Genomic DNA, 15,660 nt, shown 5'->3' with positions numbered 1-15,660 from the left:
AAAAATAGCTGACTTTTTAATTTACAGAAAGATTTCTAAATATGGAAGCTGTTGTGTCCAGAGGTTTATCTCATTTTATTGTGTAGCGTTGACCATTGGCCATTACTCGTGTACAATATTGTGAAAAAAAGCGGCAGCTCATTCTATTTTATCTTTTGAAGCCATTGACAGGGTGTGCTTTTGTGGATATGAGCAAGAAAGAGTGCTTCTTAATATGCACTGAAAGGCAGTTATTAATTCTATAGAAACTAAGCCAAGGGACAATTTCAAGAATTAGACTGGGTAGAGCAGTGGATGTAGTGTATATGAATTCCAGTAAGGCATTTGATAACATTCCCCATCCAAGGCTCATTCAGAAAGTAAGGAGGCATGGGATCCAAGGAGACCTTGCTTTGTGGATCCAGAACTGGCTTGCCCACAGAAGCCAAAAGATGGTTATAGATGGTTCATATTCTGCATGGAGAACAGTGACCAGTGGAGTTCGGAAGGTATCTGTTCTGGGACCCATCCTCTTTGTGATTTTTATAAATGACCTGGATGAGGAAATAAAGGGTGATTTAGTAAGTTTGCTGATGGCACAAAGGTTGAGAGTATTGTGGATAGTCTGAAGGGGTGTCAGAGGATACAGCAGGACATCGATAGGATATAGAACTGGGCTGAGAAGTGAAAGATGGAGTTCAACCCAGATAAGTGTGAAGTGGTTCATTTTGGAAGGCTAAATTTGAAGGCAGAATATAACATTAATGCTAAGACTCTTGGCAATGTGGAGGATTAGAGAGATCTTGGGGTCCCTGTCCATAGAACACACAAAGCTGCTGAGCAGGTTGACAGTGTTGGTAAGAAGGTGAATGGTGTGTTGGCATTCATCGACCATGGGATTGAGTTCAAGAGCTGTGAAATAATGTTACAGTTCTTTCAGACCTTGATTAGACCCCACGGAGTATTGTGTTCAGTTCTAGTCTGGTCACCTCACTGCAGGAAGGATGTGGATTCTATAGAAAGAGTGCAGAGGTGACTTACAAGGATGTTGCCTGGATTGGGGAGCATGCCTTATGAAAATAGGTTGAGTGAACTTGGCCTTTTCTCCTTGGAGTGACAGAGGATGAGAGGTGACTTGATAGCGATTAATAGGATAATGAGAGGCATTGATGTGGATAACTGGAGGTTTTTTCCCAGGGCTGAAATGGCTAACATGAGGAAACATAGCTTTAAGGTGCTTGAAAGCAGGTACAGAGGGGATGTCAGGGGTAAGTTTTTTCATACAGTGCTGGGTGTGTGGAATGCACTGCCGGTAACAGTGGTGGAGGTGGATACAATAAGGTCTTTTAAGAGACTCTCAGATAGGTACATGGAGCTTCGAAGAACAGAGGGTTATGTGATAGGGAAATTCTAGGCAACTTCTAAAGTAGGATACATGGCCGGCCTGTAATGTGCTGTAGATGTCTATGTTCACTCCACTGTAATACTGATACATCTGATTTTTAGCTTCTCTATCTTAAACTGTAGGGTAAATTATATCACTTATGATCGCTGACTCCTGAGGCTCCTTTACCTTAAGCTCCCTAATTAAATCTAATTCATTACACAACACCAAATGCAGAATTGTCTTTTCCTTAGTGGGCTCAACCACAACCTGCTGCTACAAATACCTTCTCTTGGGATCCAGCACTAACCTGATTTCCCCAATCTACCTGCATGTTCAAATCCCCCATTACATTGCCCTTTTTACATGCTTTTCCTATCTCTCCTAATTTGTACCCAGAAGGAGAATGTTGTTTTGGAAGAGCAGAATTGAAACTAAGGGTATATTACTGCCATGGGAGCAGACAATTGCTCAAGTTACAGGCATTGTTGAGTATCTGCCACGGTGTTATAGAAAATGCCAGAGTGATAACCTAAAACACTTTTGAGAGACGACCATGAGAAATGAGTTTAAATTTACATGTAAATAACCAGAAAGTGATATTTTAGTTATATTTATCAAGGCACTAATGTAATAGTATGCTAAAAAATTTAATTTATTAGCAAGTAGTAAAAATTCACAGTTTCATAAAGTGAATTGAATTTTAATTATTAAAACAACAGATTTATCAGAGGAGGCTTTTGTGGGATTAATGTGATGTGTTGTGCAGTTCCTGGGAGTCCCTTTTGGGAATGTCAGGTTTTATTTTTGATGTTGCCAGTCATACCACTGCTTCCAAGGTTGTTATATTTGACTGAATGCATAGAAGGATTTGTTGAGGATTAGACAAGAGGTTGCATGCTCACAAATGAGTATGCTGCCAAAACAAAAACTTCAAGCCAGCAGATTTTGTTCTGGTTTGTCATGAGGTGAGTTTTGCAGGCATGTAACATCAGGCCAAGTGTTTGGTTCCATTTCTCCTGGATTCATTGAAAATGGGGACAATGAATAACTTTCGTCTCTACAAAAGCTTGGCAGTCAGGATGGGGTTTAAATCAACACTGAGATCAAAACATTTTCTGACAGACAGGGAGGTGACAAAAGTCCCTTTACAGCATTCTATTACTTCTTTCCCACATTAATGTTGATAACTAGACCAGCCACATATCTACCATAACTACAAGAACAGGTAGTGGCTGGTTATCCTGCTGTAAGTGACTCACCTCCTGACACCCCAAAGACTATGCAAAACACACAAATCAAGAATGTAATTTAATGTTCTCCACTTGTCTGGATGAGTGCAGTACCAACAGCTCTCAAAGCTTAGTACTATCCAGGTCCAAGCAACTTGCTTGATTGGCACTATCAAACCATATTAGTTCCATCCAACATGGATACACAATAGTTGTACCATGTATGATCCAGTTCCTTGCTTATATTATTCTGACAACAGAGCAAGAGGCACAGCAGCCTTAAATCCCACACACTGGATTTGGGAAAGTTATTATCCTTCAACTATCAGGCTCCTGAACCAGTGGATAACTTGACTCAACTCAGTTCTGAACTGATTCCATAGCCTATAGAGTCATTTGCACATTGGTTATTTATCAGTTTTATTTGTAGTTTTTCATAAATTCTGTTTTATTTATTTTCCTGTAAATATCTGCATGAAAATGATCTCAAGGTTGTATATGGTGATGTACAGTAAACATACTTTGATAATAAATTTATTTTGACTTCAACTTTTGACAAATTCTAGCCTGCCAGTGAAGCCCAGATCCTGAAAGAAGAATGAATAATCAAAATTGTGCATATTTTAGGCAATAATTCTCTGCCTAGCATAAGGTCATTAATAAAATGCTAAAATATTCTGACCGGTATATATTGTAGGTGAGCTATCAAAATGCTTCATTAATGATTACGCTACTTAGCAATAGAGATTTTGCAGAAGCTTCTTGTTAATAGCATGCAAAATATTGTGCCCTATTGAAGCACTGATCTTCAAATTTGATTCCCATGGCTGTTCAGGCTGTAAAAATTACGTTTTATCGGCTGAAAGATAAGGAAAAAGAACTTCATCAGAACTTCACAGTCCTGATGTAAGGTCTCAGCCAGAAAGTTGACTGTTTATTTCCCTCCATAGTTGCTGCCTGAACTGCCGAATTCCTCCAGCATCTGAGGTGTTGTTCTCAATTTCCAGCACCGGCTTAATCTCTTGTGTTCACATACTCCTCCTTGGTTACAGATGAACCAACCTACTAAATGTTTAGTCCGAGCTTAAATGTCTGTACTTTCATGTTGTACATGTGGTACAACAGATAAAGTCTGCAAAGGGCTTATGGTACTGGCTTGGTATCCTAGACCATCAGCAGACATGGATTTGCCTAACAAATTCCCAGATAAACAGAACATTTCTGAGTGGAATGGAATACATTGGTTGGTCTTTTGATTGGATGTTCACCTTCAATTTTGATGTCATCTGTCTGTCCTCCCTATGGAATACATGTTTTTTTTTCCAGGTCCTCCCGCAGTACAAAGACAACTCATTAGCAGGTTAATTGGTCATTGTAAATTGTCCTATGATTAGGCTTGGGTTAAATCATGGGGTGCTGGGCAGTGCAGATTGAAGGGTCGGAAGGGATTATTGCACACCGCATCTCTAAATAAAAATAAATAAAACAGGGAAACATAATGGAATATTAGTTTATTTCAAGCAGTATCTGGGCAATCATTTAGCAGCACTGTACCTTAACCAGCAACAAGTTCTGAAAAGTAAGATCATAGATCTTCCATGTGACGAGTATCAAATAACTTAAAATTATATGGCTTTAACAATGTCAATTTCAAATGTATTTAGAGGAAATTGATACTGAGTGGGGTGATGTAATTTATCATGCAGAAGTGAAATGGTTCATTAGAGGTAAACAGTTGAAGACAGCGTAGCACTGATGCCAGAGATGAAAGCTTTCTGATAGTTGAAGCTTGTGACCTACCTCGAGAATGATGGTTGGTTTTGATTCTCCCTCAAGTCCGTTGCTCTTGTCCTTTTTGGAGGTAAAGGTTGTGGATCTTGGTGTATTTTAGGTGAGTAATTGCAGTGTATTTGCACACTGTACCCACATTGGTACTTGTGAATAAAGTACTAATCAAACTATAGCTCACTGTGGAAAGTGTTGACTCTTAAACTTCATTAAGTTACATTCATTAGGCAAGTGGAGAGCATTTTATCACACTGCTGACTTGTGCCTTATAGGTGGTGTGGGAAAAGCTTTGGGGTGTTAGGATACCAGGATCTTCAATTTATATTATTGGTCCTTTGCTTTCTACTTCCATCCTATTCTCACTACTTGCTGGTCACTGTTCTGCTGTTCTTTTCCATCTGGCCAATAACTTCCATCTATTCTCTGCTCTTTTGAGCATAGACCCTTGGACTGAAATGCTCTTTGCTCCTCTCTATAGATACTGCTTTTTGTGTGTGTTACACTGGATTTCCAAAATTTGCAGAATCTTTTGTATTTCTGCTGCCTAACCTGCTGAGTTTCATGAGTTATATGAAAAGATCTTCAGATGCTGGAAATCCAAAGCAACACACATAAATTGTAACTCGGCAGGCCAGGCAGCATCTATAGAAAAGAGTAAACAGTTGATGTTTTGGGTTGAGACCCTTCATCAGGACTGGAGAGAGATGAGAAGCCAAAGTCAGAACATGGGAAGAGGGGAGGAAGAAGTACAAGCTGGTAGGTGATAAGTTAAACTGGGAAGGGATGAAGTAAAGAGCTGGGAAGTTGATTGCTGAAAGGGATAAAGGGCTGGAGGAGGGTGAATATGATGAGAGGACAGAAGACCACGGAAGAAAGGGAAGGGGAGGACCACCAGAGGGAGGTGATGGGCAGGTAAGGAGATGAGAGAGTGAAATAGTAATGGGAATGGTGAAGGGGAAGGGGCATTTACCATAAGTTCAAGAAATCAAAGTTTATGCCGTCAGGTTGGAGGCTACCCAGGCGAAAAATCCTCCAACCTGAGTGTGGCCTTGTCACAGCAGTAGAGGAGAACATTTTTGAATGGGGATGGGAAGTTGAATTGAAATGGGTGGCTACCAGGAGATTTCACTTTTTCTGGTGGATGGAGTGTAGGTGCTCTGAGAAATGGTCTCCGAATCTACTTCGGGTCTCACCGATATACAGGAGGCCACACCAGGAGCACTGGATACAGTAGATGACCCCAACAGATTCATAGGTGACATGCCGCCTTACTTAGAAGGACTGTTTGGGGCCTTGAATGGTGGTAAGGGAGGAGGTGTGGCTTGCAAGGTTAAGTACCAGGAGGGAGATCAGTGGGGAGGAACGAGTGGACAAGTGAGTTATGTAGGGAGCAATCCCTGGAAAAAGCTGGAAGTGTGGAGGAAGTGTAAGATGCCTTTGATGGTGAGATCCCATTGGAAATGGCAGAAGGTATGGAGAATTATGTGTTGGACACAAAGGCTAGTGGGATGGTAGGTGAAGACAAGAAAATCCTGCTGTGCCAGCTGAGGATGGGTTGAGGGCAGATGTGTGCAAAATGGAAGAGATACAGGTGAGGGCATTATGGTGGAGGAAGGAAAACCCCTTTCTTTGAAGAAGGATTACATCTAATTAGTTTTGGAATGAAAAGCCTCATCCTGAGAGCAGATGCAGCGGCAACGGAAGAATTGAGAGAAGGGGTTGGCACTTTTACAAGTGACAGGGTGTGACAAGGCATTGTCCAGGTAGCTGTAGGAATCAATGAGTTTATAAAAGCTATCAGCAGAAGTAGACACAGAGAGAAATCGAGAAAGGGAGGGAAGTGTTGGAAATGGACCAAGTAAATTTGAAGGTAGAGTGGAAGTTGGAGGCAAAGTTGATGAAGTCGATGAGCTCAGCATGGGTGCAGGATGCAGCACCAATGCAGTTGACTATGTAGCGTTAGAAGATTTGGGGACCAATAATGGTGTAGGCTTGGAACATAGACTGTTCCACATAGCCAGCAAAAAGGCAGCCATAGCTGGTGCACCTCTGGTTTGAATGAAGCACGAGGAGAGGAATGAGAAGTTATTGAGAGCAAGAACTAGTTCTGCCAGATGGAGGAGAGAATGGTGGTGCAGGGGAACTTGTTGGGTCTGTTGTTCAGAAAGAAACAGAGAGCTTGAAGGCTCTTCTGATGGGGGTTGGTGGTGTACAGTGATAGGACATCCATTATAAAAGATAAGATGATCAAGGCCAGGGAACAAAGTCATTGAAAGGATCAAGAGTGTGTGAAATGTCACAGATGTAGGTAGGAAGGGACTGGACCACAAGGGATTAAACAGAGTTGAGGTATGCAGATCCAGGTTTGGTGGGGCAAGAACAAACAGAAACAATGGGTCTACCTGGACAGGCAGGTTTGAGAATCTTGGGTAGAAGGTAGAAACAGTAGGTGTGGGGTCAGGGAACTATGAAGTTGGTGGCAGCAGATGGGAGATCCCCAGAGTTAATAAGATGGATGATGGTGATGGAGATAATGGCCTGATGCTCCTTTGTGGGATCCTGTTCAAGAGGCCAGTAAGAGAAGGTACCTGAGAGTTATGACCTGGCCTCAGCAAGGTAGAAGTCAGTCCACCAGACTACTACAGCACTTCCTCCCCCTTATCTGCGGGTTTGATGGTGAGGAGGTTGGGATTAGTGCAGAGAGAGTGGCGAGCAGTGCATTGGGAAGGAGTGAGGTTAGAATTGGAGAGAGGTGTGGTAAAGTCCAGATGGTTGATGTGTCAGCAGTTAGCAATAAAAACATCCAGGGCAGATAGAAGATGTGTTGTCCAGGAAGAGGAGGAGGTTGGAAGGTGGAAGAAGGGGTCGTCAGCATGGGGAATGGGATCTTTGAAAGAAATGGGCTCAGAGACAGAGGCAACATCAAAAGAGCTTGACGTTGAACTCATGGAGGTGTGGGCAGAGCGACAAAGGTGAGACCCTGATGACAAATTGCTCTGCCTCAGAGAGATGAAGGTTAGAGGGATTTAAGAAGATCTGGCATGTATGACAGTTGAATCAGAGAGGGAAGAGAGTTGGTAGTATCTGAGGAGAGGGGAGGGTTGGGGTGTTTAAGGAAGGTGGGTTGGGAAGAATGAGTTGCTGAGGGTCCGAGAGCTGACGGTCTGACCTGAGAGACACGGGAAAGACAGTATCACAAGTTCTCTTCTTTTGTTTCAGGCTTACAGGATCTGCAATTCTTGTATCAGAAGAAGTTAGTGGTGCAGTAAATAGGGTAAGGATGACAAATGTCAACATGCAGGATGTGGTTCAAGGTCTGTTATATTGTGCATTGCATTTGTGAAGTCTTTGTCAAACCTCTACAGTATGTCATATCAGCTGATGCATGCTTCTTACCCATCTAGTCAGAGGAGAATTCCACTGGTTCTTGAGCTTGACCATGCAGTCTTCTCTCAGGATGTCAGCATCTCTCCTGCAATTCATGCTTCACTGGCATTGCCTTGCCATGAACCTCTCAAATTGCTGTCTGAGAAAGCAGACAATAATTCTGCAATCACCAGTTACCCCACCTCAGGCCAGATTTGTAGTCCATCCAACTGAAAGGGATCAGCCATTGGGGGGGGGGGGGGGCGGGTGCGATGAGAAGGTGCGGGAAAAGTGGATAATCCTACAAAGTCACTTGGAAGATTATTAGATGGGAACTAAAAGGTGGTTAATTCAGAACATTCTTTTGCATTATGGAAATTCATACTCATTGAACATTTTTTATAAAAATAACTTACATAACTAATTTAATGCACTGATTGATTGACACCATTCCTGAATTTGGTAAGATAAAGACAGTTGTGAGCATTTGCTTGCAAGTCTTCATTTCCTGCTCTTAGTGAGGTCAATGGCTTCCCTGTAAAGCACTAAAATTTTATCACCATGAATGACGATGACGTGGCAATACTGATTTGCACAAAGCATCACTTCACTAGTTTCCTATTTATGTGATGTCCTTCAGCTCACTACACATAGATGGCAGAATTAGGCCATTTGGCCCATCGAGTCTGCTCCACCATTTCATCATGGCTGATCCACTTTTCCTCTCATCCCCAATCTCCTGCCTCCCCCCCACATACCTTCATGCCTTGACAAATCAAGAATCTATTAACCTCTGCCTTAAATATACATGAAGGCTTGGCCTCCATAGCTGCCTGTGGCACAGAATTCCACAGATTCACCACTCTCTGGCTAAAAAAATTTCTCTCATCACTGTTCTAAAAGGACACCCCTCTATTCTGAGGCTGTACGGTCTAGTCTTATACTCTCCTACTATATGAAAAATCCTCCACATCCACTCTATCAAGGCCTTTCACTATTTGATAGGTTTCACTTAGGTCTCCCCTCATTCTTAATTTTAGCAAATACAGGCCTTAATGCTTCTCAAATGGCAAGCCATCATTCCTGGAATCATTTTCAGGAATCTCCTTTGAACCCTCTCCAATTTCAGCACATCCTTTCTAAGAGGCCCAAAACTGCTCACAATAATCCAAGTGAGGCCTCACCAGTGCTTTATAAAGTCTCAATATTACATCCTTACCTTTTTATTCTAGTCCTTTGAAATGAACGCTAACATCGCATTTGCATTCTGCAGCACAGACTTGATCTCCAAATTAATCTTTAGGGAAACCTGCATAAAGACTTCTAAGTCCCTTTGTGCCTTATGTTTTTGTATTTTCTCTTCAATTTAGAAAATAGTAAACCCTTTCATTTCTTCTACCTAAGTGCATGACCATACACTTCCCAACACTGCATTCCATCAGCCACTTCTTTGTCCATTCTCCTAATCGAAATCCTTTGATAGTCTCTCTACTTCCTTCGAACTACCTGCCCCTCCACCCATCTTTGATTCATCTGAAAACCATACAACAAAGCTATCAATTCCATCATCCAAATCATTGACATATAATGTAGCGTTGCTGCCCTAACAACAAACCTCTGTGGAACACTGTTAGTCACCGGCAGGTCAACCAGAAAAGTCTCCCTTCATTCCCATTTTTTTGCCTCCTGCCAAACAGCCACTGGTTTATTTATGTTAGAATCTTTCCTGTAATACCATGGGCTCATAGCTTACTAAGCAGCCTCAGGTGTGGCATCTTGTCAAAGGCCTTCTGAAAATCCACATACATATCAACCAATTCTTTATCTATCCTGCTTGTTATTTCTTCAAAGAATCCCTTAAGGAAATCATGCTAAGACCTATTTTAATCATGTGCCTCTCCCTTAACAATTTATTACTGAGAGGATCATTAGGATGTCTCTTTCATCCTTCAGAGACATTTATCAGGAGCGCTGCATATGTAGACCCCTTAGTACTGTCAAGGATCCCTTCCATCTGTCTAACAATGTCTTTGACCCCTTACCTTGAGGCACCACAACATTAAGGCAAGAACTATTAGGATGGGAAACGTCTTCTTCCCCCAGGCCACAAGATTACTGAACTCCCTGCCATCACCCAGGTCTCATCATATATAAAACAGCAGTAGTGTTATACAGCTTACTTTTTAAACTTGTCATAAATGCACATTATTTTAAAAATAATTTGTGGTAATATTACTTTGTGTTATGTGAGTTATATGTACTGTATTGTGCACCTTAATCCAGAGGAACATTGTTTCACTTGGTGGTATACATGCATGCGGTTGAATGACAATAAATCTGAACTTTCCACATTCGCCCAATACTGAGATTGAAATTTCTCCTGCAGGTGTAGAGGAATTAGTCACTGCACTTCTGCAGGGAAACTTATTTGACTGAGCTGAATAATTTCTGTGTTATATCCTGATGCCCTCTTATGGAAACGTGCTTAAGTTAAAACTATTGTACGGATGGATGGTTTCAGTTCGATCTTTAGGAGTAACTGGAATTTTCAGCCAATCAAGTTATTTTCAGCTGCAGTTATCATTAGCTCTCTGTAGCTTTGTCACTAGCCCCTTTGCTTAATGGAAGTGGAGGCTGAGGAGCAGTCAAAACCTCTGGACTATCAAAATTGACCTCAATAGTGCAAGAGGTATCCTTTCACTGCTGCCTGCTCAGAACCACCTCCACTGTCTATTCCACTTCCAGGTCTTGCTGGGATGAGGGAAGGAACCACTAAAACACTCAAGTCCCCTGTTCCTGTGGCTGTGTGAACGCAGCATTTGACAAGTCACCTGAAAAGCATTACACAATTCCTTCAGCATAGCAGGCAATTGGCTGTCTAAAAGTCATTTAAACTTTCAGGCAAAATGTAGTAACTAAGAATATTTAATTAAATAGTTGACTGCAAGTTGTATATTCATCTGATGGTCTGTGATTCAGCTAAATCACAAGACTAAACAGCTGCTTGCCCTGCTATTAGACTTACAACCAGCATTCACTTAGAGTGTCAAATTCCAAAGGGCAACAAAAACACGTGCACTCGATCACTGGTCTGTTCTGGTGAAGGGTCACAGATGGAAGCAGACATTCTCTCTGCCTTTCTTTTTGGTGCTATTTGATCCTTTGAATGTTTAAACATTTATGCATTTTTGATTTCTCACACCTAATGTTTATTGATTTTCAGTAATTTTGTTCAGTATTAAATTGTCCTGAATCTAAACAGGGAAAGCAGCTGAGGTATGAGCTGCTTGTCTGTACTTCCAGCCTGAACCCCTTGTCTTAACAACATAATAGCTTCTAGTTACATTGCTGAGAGCTAGACACAGATAGGAGGCTTTTGCCTGAAAGACAGGGTCTATAAATTTCTTTGTTCTCTTCTTATAAACTACTTCTGAAGGAGTTTTCTTACCCAGGGGAACTCATGCTAATCTCTGACAGTGACGCTATTGCACACCCTACACAGATACCAAAGCAGCAAAAGTAAAGCAGATGAAGCAGCAGCATTTTACCCAAGGTTCGTGTGCCCTTATGGACACCTCGAACCATGAGGTTGCAGTCTGCAGAAGTGTATCATGTGGTTTAGTGTCCCATGAAATGCTCAAGTTGGATTAACTGAAGCATCATATAAATCAGCCCCTCAAAGAACCAGGTTTAAGTAAAAAGGCATAATTCAATTTCAGCTGCAGTTGATGATGCTGCATGCAAATTCCTGATGACATACACTGCCATGCATTACTGGAAGAGCACAAATTTATGTACCACACAATTCTTGCAGATTAAGTGTTTTTGTGGTTTATTCCCAAAAATATTGAAATTGAAATCACAGTCCAGTACTTAAAAAATTGGTGCTACACAATCCAATATCTAGCCAACTTTGCTTTTATACCTATAAGCAGAGTTATTGTCTTGTTTTAAGTTTACACTGTTTCTTGCATGTTACATGCATTCTTCTTGCCCCTCACTGCAACTGTCCTCCAACTCCATACCCAGAAATGGGGATGCAGTAGAACCATTTTCAGAAGAAATACACAGACAATAGGAGACTGCTGTCTTTTGGATACAGCAACTCCAGTGAAGCAGCATTTCAATACTGCAATGAAATGGCAACTCAGATAGTATAGTCAAATCTTTGGATTAGGGCCTGATTTCACAGCATGTAGACTCAAGAACTGAGTCAAGTGAGCTACTGTCAATTTAATAAAACATAATGCACCTATTTCAGATCACAATCTATAGATAAGGAAAACTATTGAAAAAACAAAGCTGGCATTATAATATCAGTTTTTTTTTTAAGTTGAGCATTCAGCAATAGGATCTAAACACCAATATTCAGTGTGTTGGCAGCATTGTGTTAGGCCTGCAATTATTCCAAGAAACGAATCAAATAATGTCATTTTATGCATATTAGGAAGTACTTCAGAAGACAGTGCATGTATAAATTAATCTTTTCAACTTATGGAATTTACAGAGCAAAAGTAACTTGTGGAATATATTTACTGTATATAATATGGAAACTACATAAGAAACATTTTAATTTCTCAATACAAAGTTGTATATCACCCTACAATTCTACCATGAAACAGTCACAACATTTACTTAATTTATTGATGCAAAATAAGTGAAAGATAATGAGCACAAAAGTCAAAGGCTAAAAGAACTGCAACCAAATGAACCAGCCACTTGGTGTCAGCAGCTGAAATTCACAATAGGTCGATGTTGTATTACACACTGTAATATCATTACACACAGAAAACTTTTGGCAAAAATGAGGTTGATCAGAACTTTAGTACATTACTTTCCCCACTGCTCAAAACAGTCCAACTGAAGCTATTTCCAACATTTCAAAACTTTAAGTAAATTTACTGTTAAGTTAATTCAAGAGTTAAGATTTGGGGTATACAGTAACTGTGTAGCAATAATAACTTTCATGATAAAGCAGCATGACTAGAAAGATGCATATAGCAAGAGCAGTAAACTGCTCCAAATTACCTGTGTATGTGTAGGCCCATATAGACATAAGCCACTTTTCATGGATTAGTTTCTAAGCCCTTCTAAGTATACAAGTTTTCTAAAATCTATATTACGACCATCTCTACTTTGGTTACAACAAAGGTATATAGCCAACACCTGTACAAAAATAATTAAATATTTTATTTCAAATTAAAACCCAACAGTGGTCATTCTTTTCAGAATAAAAGAAGAGTCACTATTGGCAGTTATCTATATTAAAAGAGTTTAAAACCAATCTATAGGCACCACACGGGGATCAGTTTGCTATAGCAAGCATACTTTTTCAACAAAAGGTTGTGCTTCAAACATAATGACGATTGTTTAAACACACATGGCCAATTATCCCAAGATAGCCTTTCTTTTAATACAGTAAACAAGAATTAAGACAAATACATTGTGTGTTGTTTTAAATCTAACTAATAATGCACTGGATGTTCTGGTTAATTCCTAGAATTAGTTTCTAAGAGGTTTTAGGCAACAGCAGAATGGTGCCAGAAGCACCATCTGCGTTTTGAGTGATGCTTATGAAGGGCAACCTCATCTCTTTCCCGTTCCTTTTTCACTCGCTGGTAATGGTCTTCTTCTTTAAGGTACCACACAGGCGGCCAACGGTGCTTCTCAAAATACTCTTGGTTCTCTAGCAATGAAAATGATAAAATTACAAACCTAGTTACTTTGCAAATTAAGAACACATGAGATTCTGCAGATGCTGGAGGAAATCAGCAGGTCAGGCAGTATTTCAGGATGGGAATAAACAGATGGCATTTGGGCTGAGACCTTTCATTAGGACTCGTGAAGAGTCTCAGCCCAAAATGGTGACTGTTACTCCTCTCTACAGATGCTGTCTGACCTGCTGAGTTCCTCCAGCATTGTGTGTGTTGCTCTGTAAATTAATAGTTTCCTTTGTTCTAGAATATTCCAACCAATTTAAAAGGAAATATAACCCAACTCCCAGAAGTTGTGATGTGAAAACAAACTATAATTAACTACAAAATTGAGGTTTTAGTAATTCTGGACACAGGAATTATTGAAAGTTAAATCAGCTTGTTAGTCAAAATGTCTGATTTTACTCCACTGGTGAACAAGGTTGCTGACTTCTGCAATGAAGTTTACACAAAACAATTAAATTTTGTTAATATGACAAAACTGGAGTGTACATTGGATTGTTGATATAAATGCCCATGGACCAACAAAAGAGATCATTTCTAGGGCAACCAGTAAAAGATACACAAAGTAATCCTTTGCAGGTGTCTCAGCCTTCAACTTCCATGTAATTAAAACTTTCAGTCAAATAAATGAGCTCTGTAGAGAAAGCTACTGCTGCCAGCTTTCCACAAGCAACTTACTGTTTAACAGAAGAAAGTGTAAACAGTAGAAGTCACTCATGCTCTTGTACCACCAGGTTCGAAGATCATTTAAACAAATGCTACACCAAGGTAGCACCTGTGCAATGGACTTTGTACAAAATTACTAAAAGCAAATAGCTAATAAATGTACTATGTTGGAAATACATAGAATATAAATACCCTTATTTAAACAGAAACCTATCAAGCTGTATTTATGTAAACTATCCTTTGGCTGAGTCAGTATTTGGTGGACTAGCTTTAATCCTCTCAACAGTTACTATTAAACCAATAAATACTATAAGGTGCAAGGAAGAGTACAATAATAACAATTATCATAGTACATGTACATAATTAAGGGACTGGGGCTGCAGGAATCATGGGAGGAAACAAGTCTGATGACGATGGCAGTCAGAAGTTTGGAAGGTGGGCATAGTGAATACTGTGGAGCAGTATGTTGTTCTATGATATCCTGTCACTATACGGCCAATGCAATGTACATTGTACAGTTGAGTTTATCTGATTTGTGAAGCTCTGATGCCCACAGTTTATTTATATTAGGGAATGGTAGGTTGATCCAAATTCTGGGGCTCCACATCAGCACTTCATTTTTTTTTTAAAATTAAGGTATAGCAAATGCCAGATGCAGAGTAAAGCTCCCCTTGGCTTTGGGCTAACATTGTGCTAACCCAACCTCAGAAGTTCCACAAGTGTAAATTATTGTCCTTGAATAGTAAGCAGACACCATCTTGGCTCTCATGGTAAGAATTATGTGTTTTAGGCTTTTTCCATTTAATTAATTCTCCAACCATTTTCATGTAAGACTTTTTTTTTGACCATTTAAAACAAAATTCATTAATCTGGGGTTGAATTCAAAACCAGGCTTCAGAGGTGGAAGGAAGGAATGCATCATTGTGTCTTTGAAATTTAATATGATACAAGAGTAAACCAGAGCAAAGATTTAGTTTCTTACCAGGAGATATTGCCTTTATCTCTTTCCTGAACTTGCAGCAAACACTGTTGTAACTCGTACAGATGTGATGCAAACACCAAGCTGCCAGTTGATGTGCATTATGAAACTACAAGTATAGGGGGTGGAGAAAAAGAGTTTTTAAGATCTGCTATGTGTGTAATATATAGGATAGATACCTATATATAATAGTGTTTTATTATGTTTGTTAAAAATTAGAAATGTGAAAGGCCTGTAACTGTTACATACACAAGTTTCCCATGTAAAATGACTACCCTTATTCTGGAAACGTGGAATTAGAATGGTGAGTAGCACCAGCAAGCCCAGCAATTGCAAATGTTAGCAAGCCCGCATGAAATTTAAAGCAACTCTTAACTCATTTTTCAAAAGGGAAATACAATATTCAGGGACCATCTTAAAACTTTACATGCCAACTAATTTATATTTCACATTACTAATTATAGCATTCAATAACTTCATGATCAAGTCTACTTTTAATTGAAGCAACTGAAAGAGCTATTGCATGATTAAGAAATACCCTAACCCCAC

The 15,660-nt window shown here is 40.0% G+C and overlaps 1 protein-coding gene across 8 annotated transcripts in view; it reads right to left on the bottom strand.

Annotated features, from left to right (window-relative positions):
• Window positions 1-12,374: 12,374 nt before the first annotated feature.
• Window positions 12,375-15,660, bottom strand: part of rhobtb1 (Rho related BTB domain containing 1) — a 70,534-nt gene continuing 67,248 nt past the window's right edge. For all 8 annotated transcript variants that reach the window (XM_059947374.1, XM_059947375.1, XM_059947376.1 and 5 more), the window contains 2 exons: window positions 15,115-15,220; window positions 12,375-13,435 (listed from right to left, as the gene is read on the bottom strand). In XM_059947374.1, coding sequence (XP_059803357.1) covers window positions 13,269-13,435; window positions 15,115-15,220 — 273 coding nt within the window. In that variant the 3' untranslated portion in view covers window positions 12,375-13,268. The remainder of the gene's footprint in view (window positions 13,436-15,114; window positions 15,221-15,660) is intronic.

The sequence above is a fragment of the Hypanus sabinus genome, chromosome 22 (genome assembly GCF_030144855.1).
Source record: "Hypanus sabinus isolate sHypSab1 chromosome 22, sHypSab1.hap1, whole genome shotgun sequence".
In the NCBI taxonomy this organism is placed as follows: domain Eukaryota; kingdom Metazoa; phylum Chordata; class Chondrichthyes; order Myliobatiformes; family Dasyatidae; genus Hypanus; species Hypanus sabinus.
The sequence above is the reverse complement of the archived record's forward strand: the minus strand, read 5'-3'. Positions and strand labels throughout refer to the sequence as shown.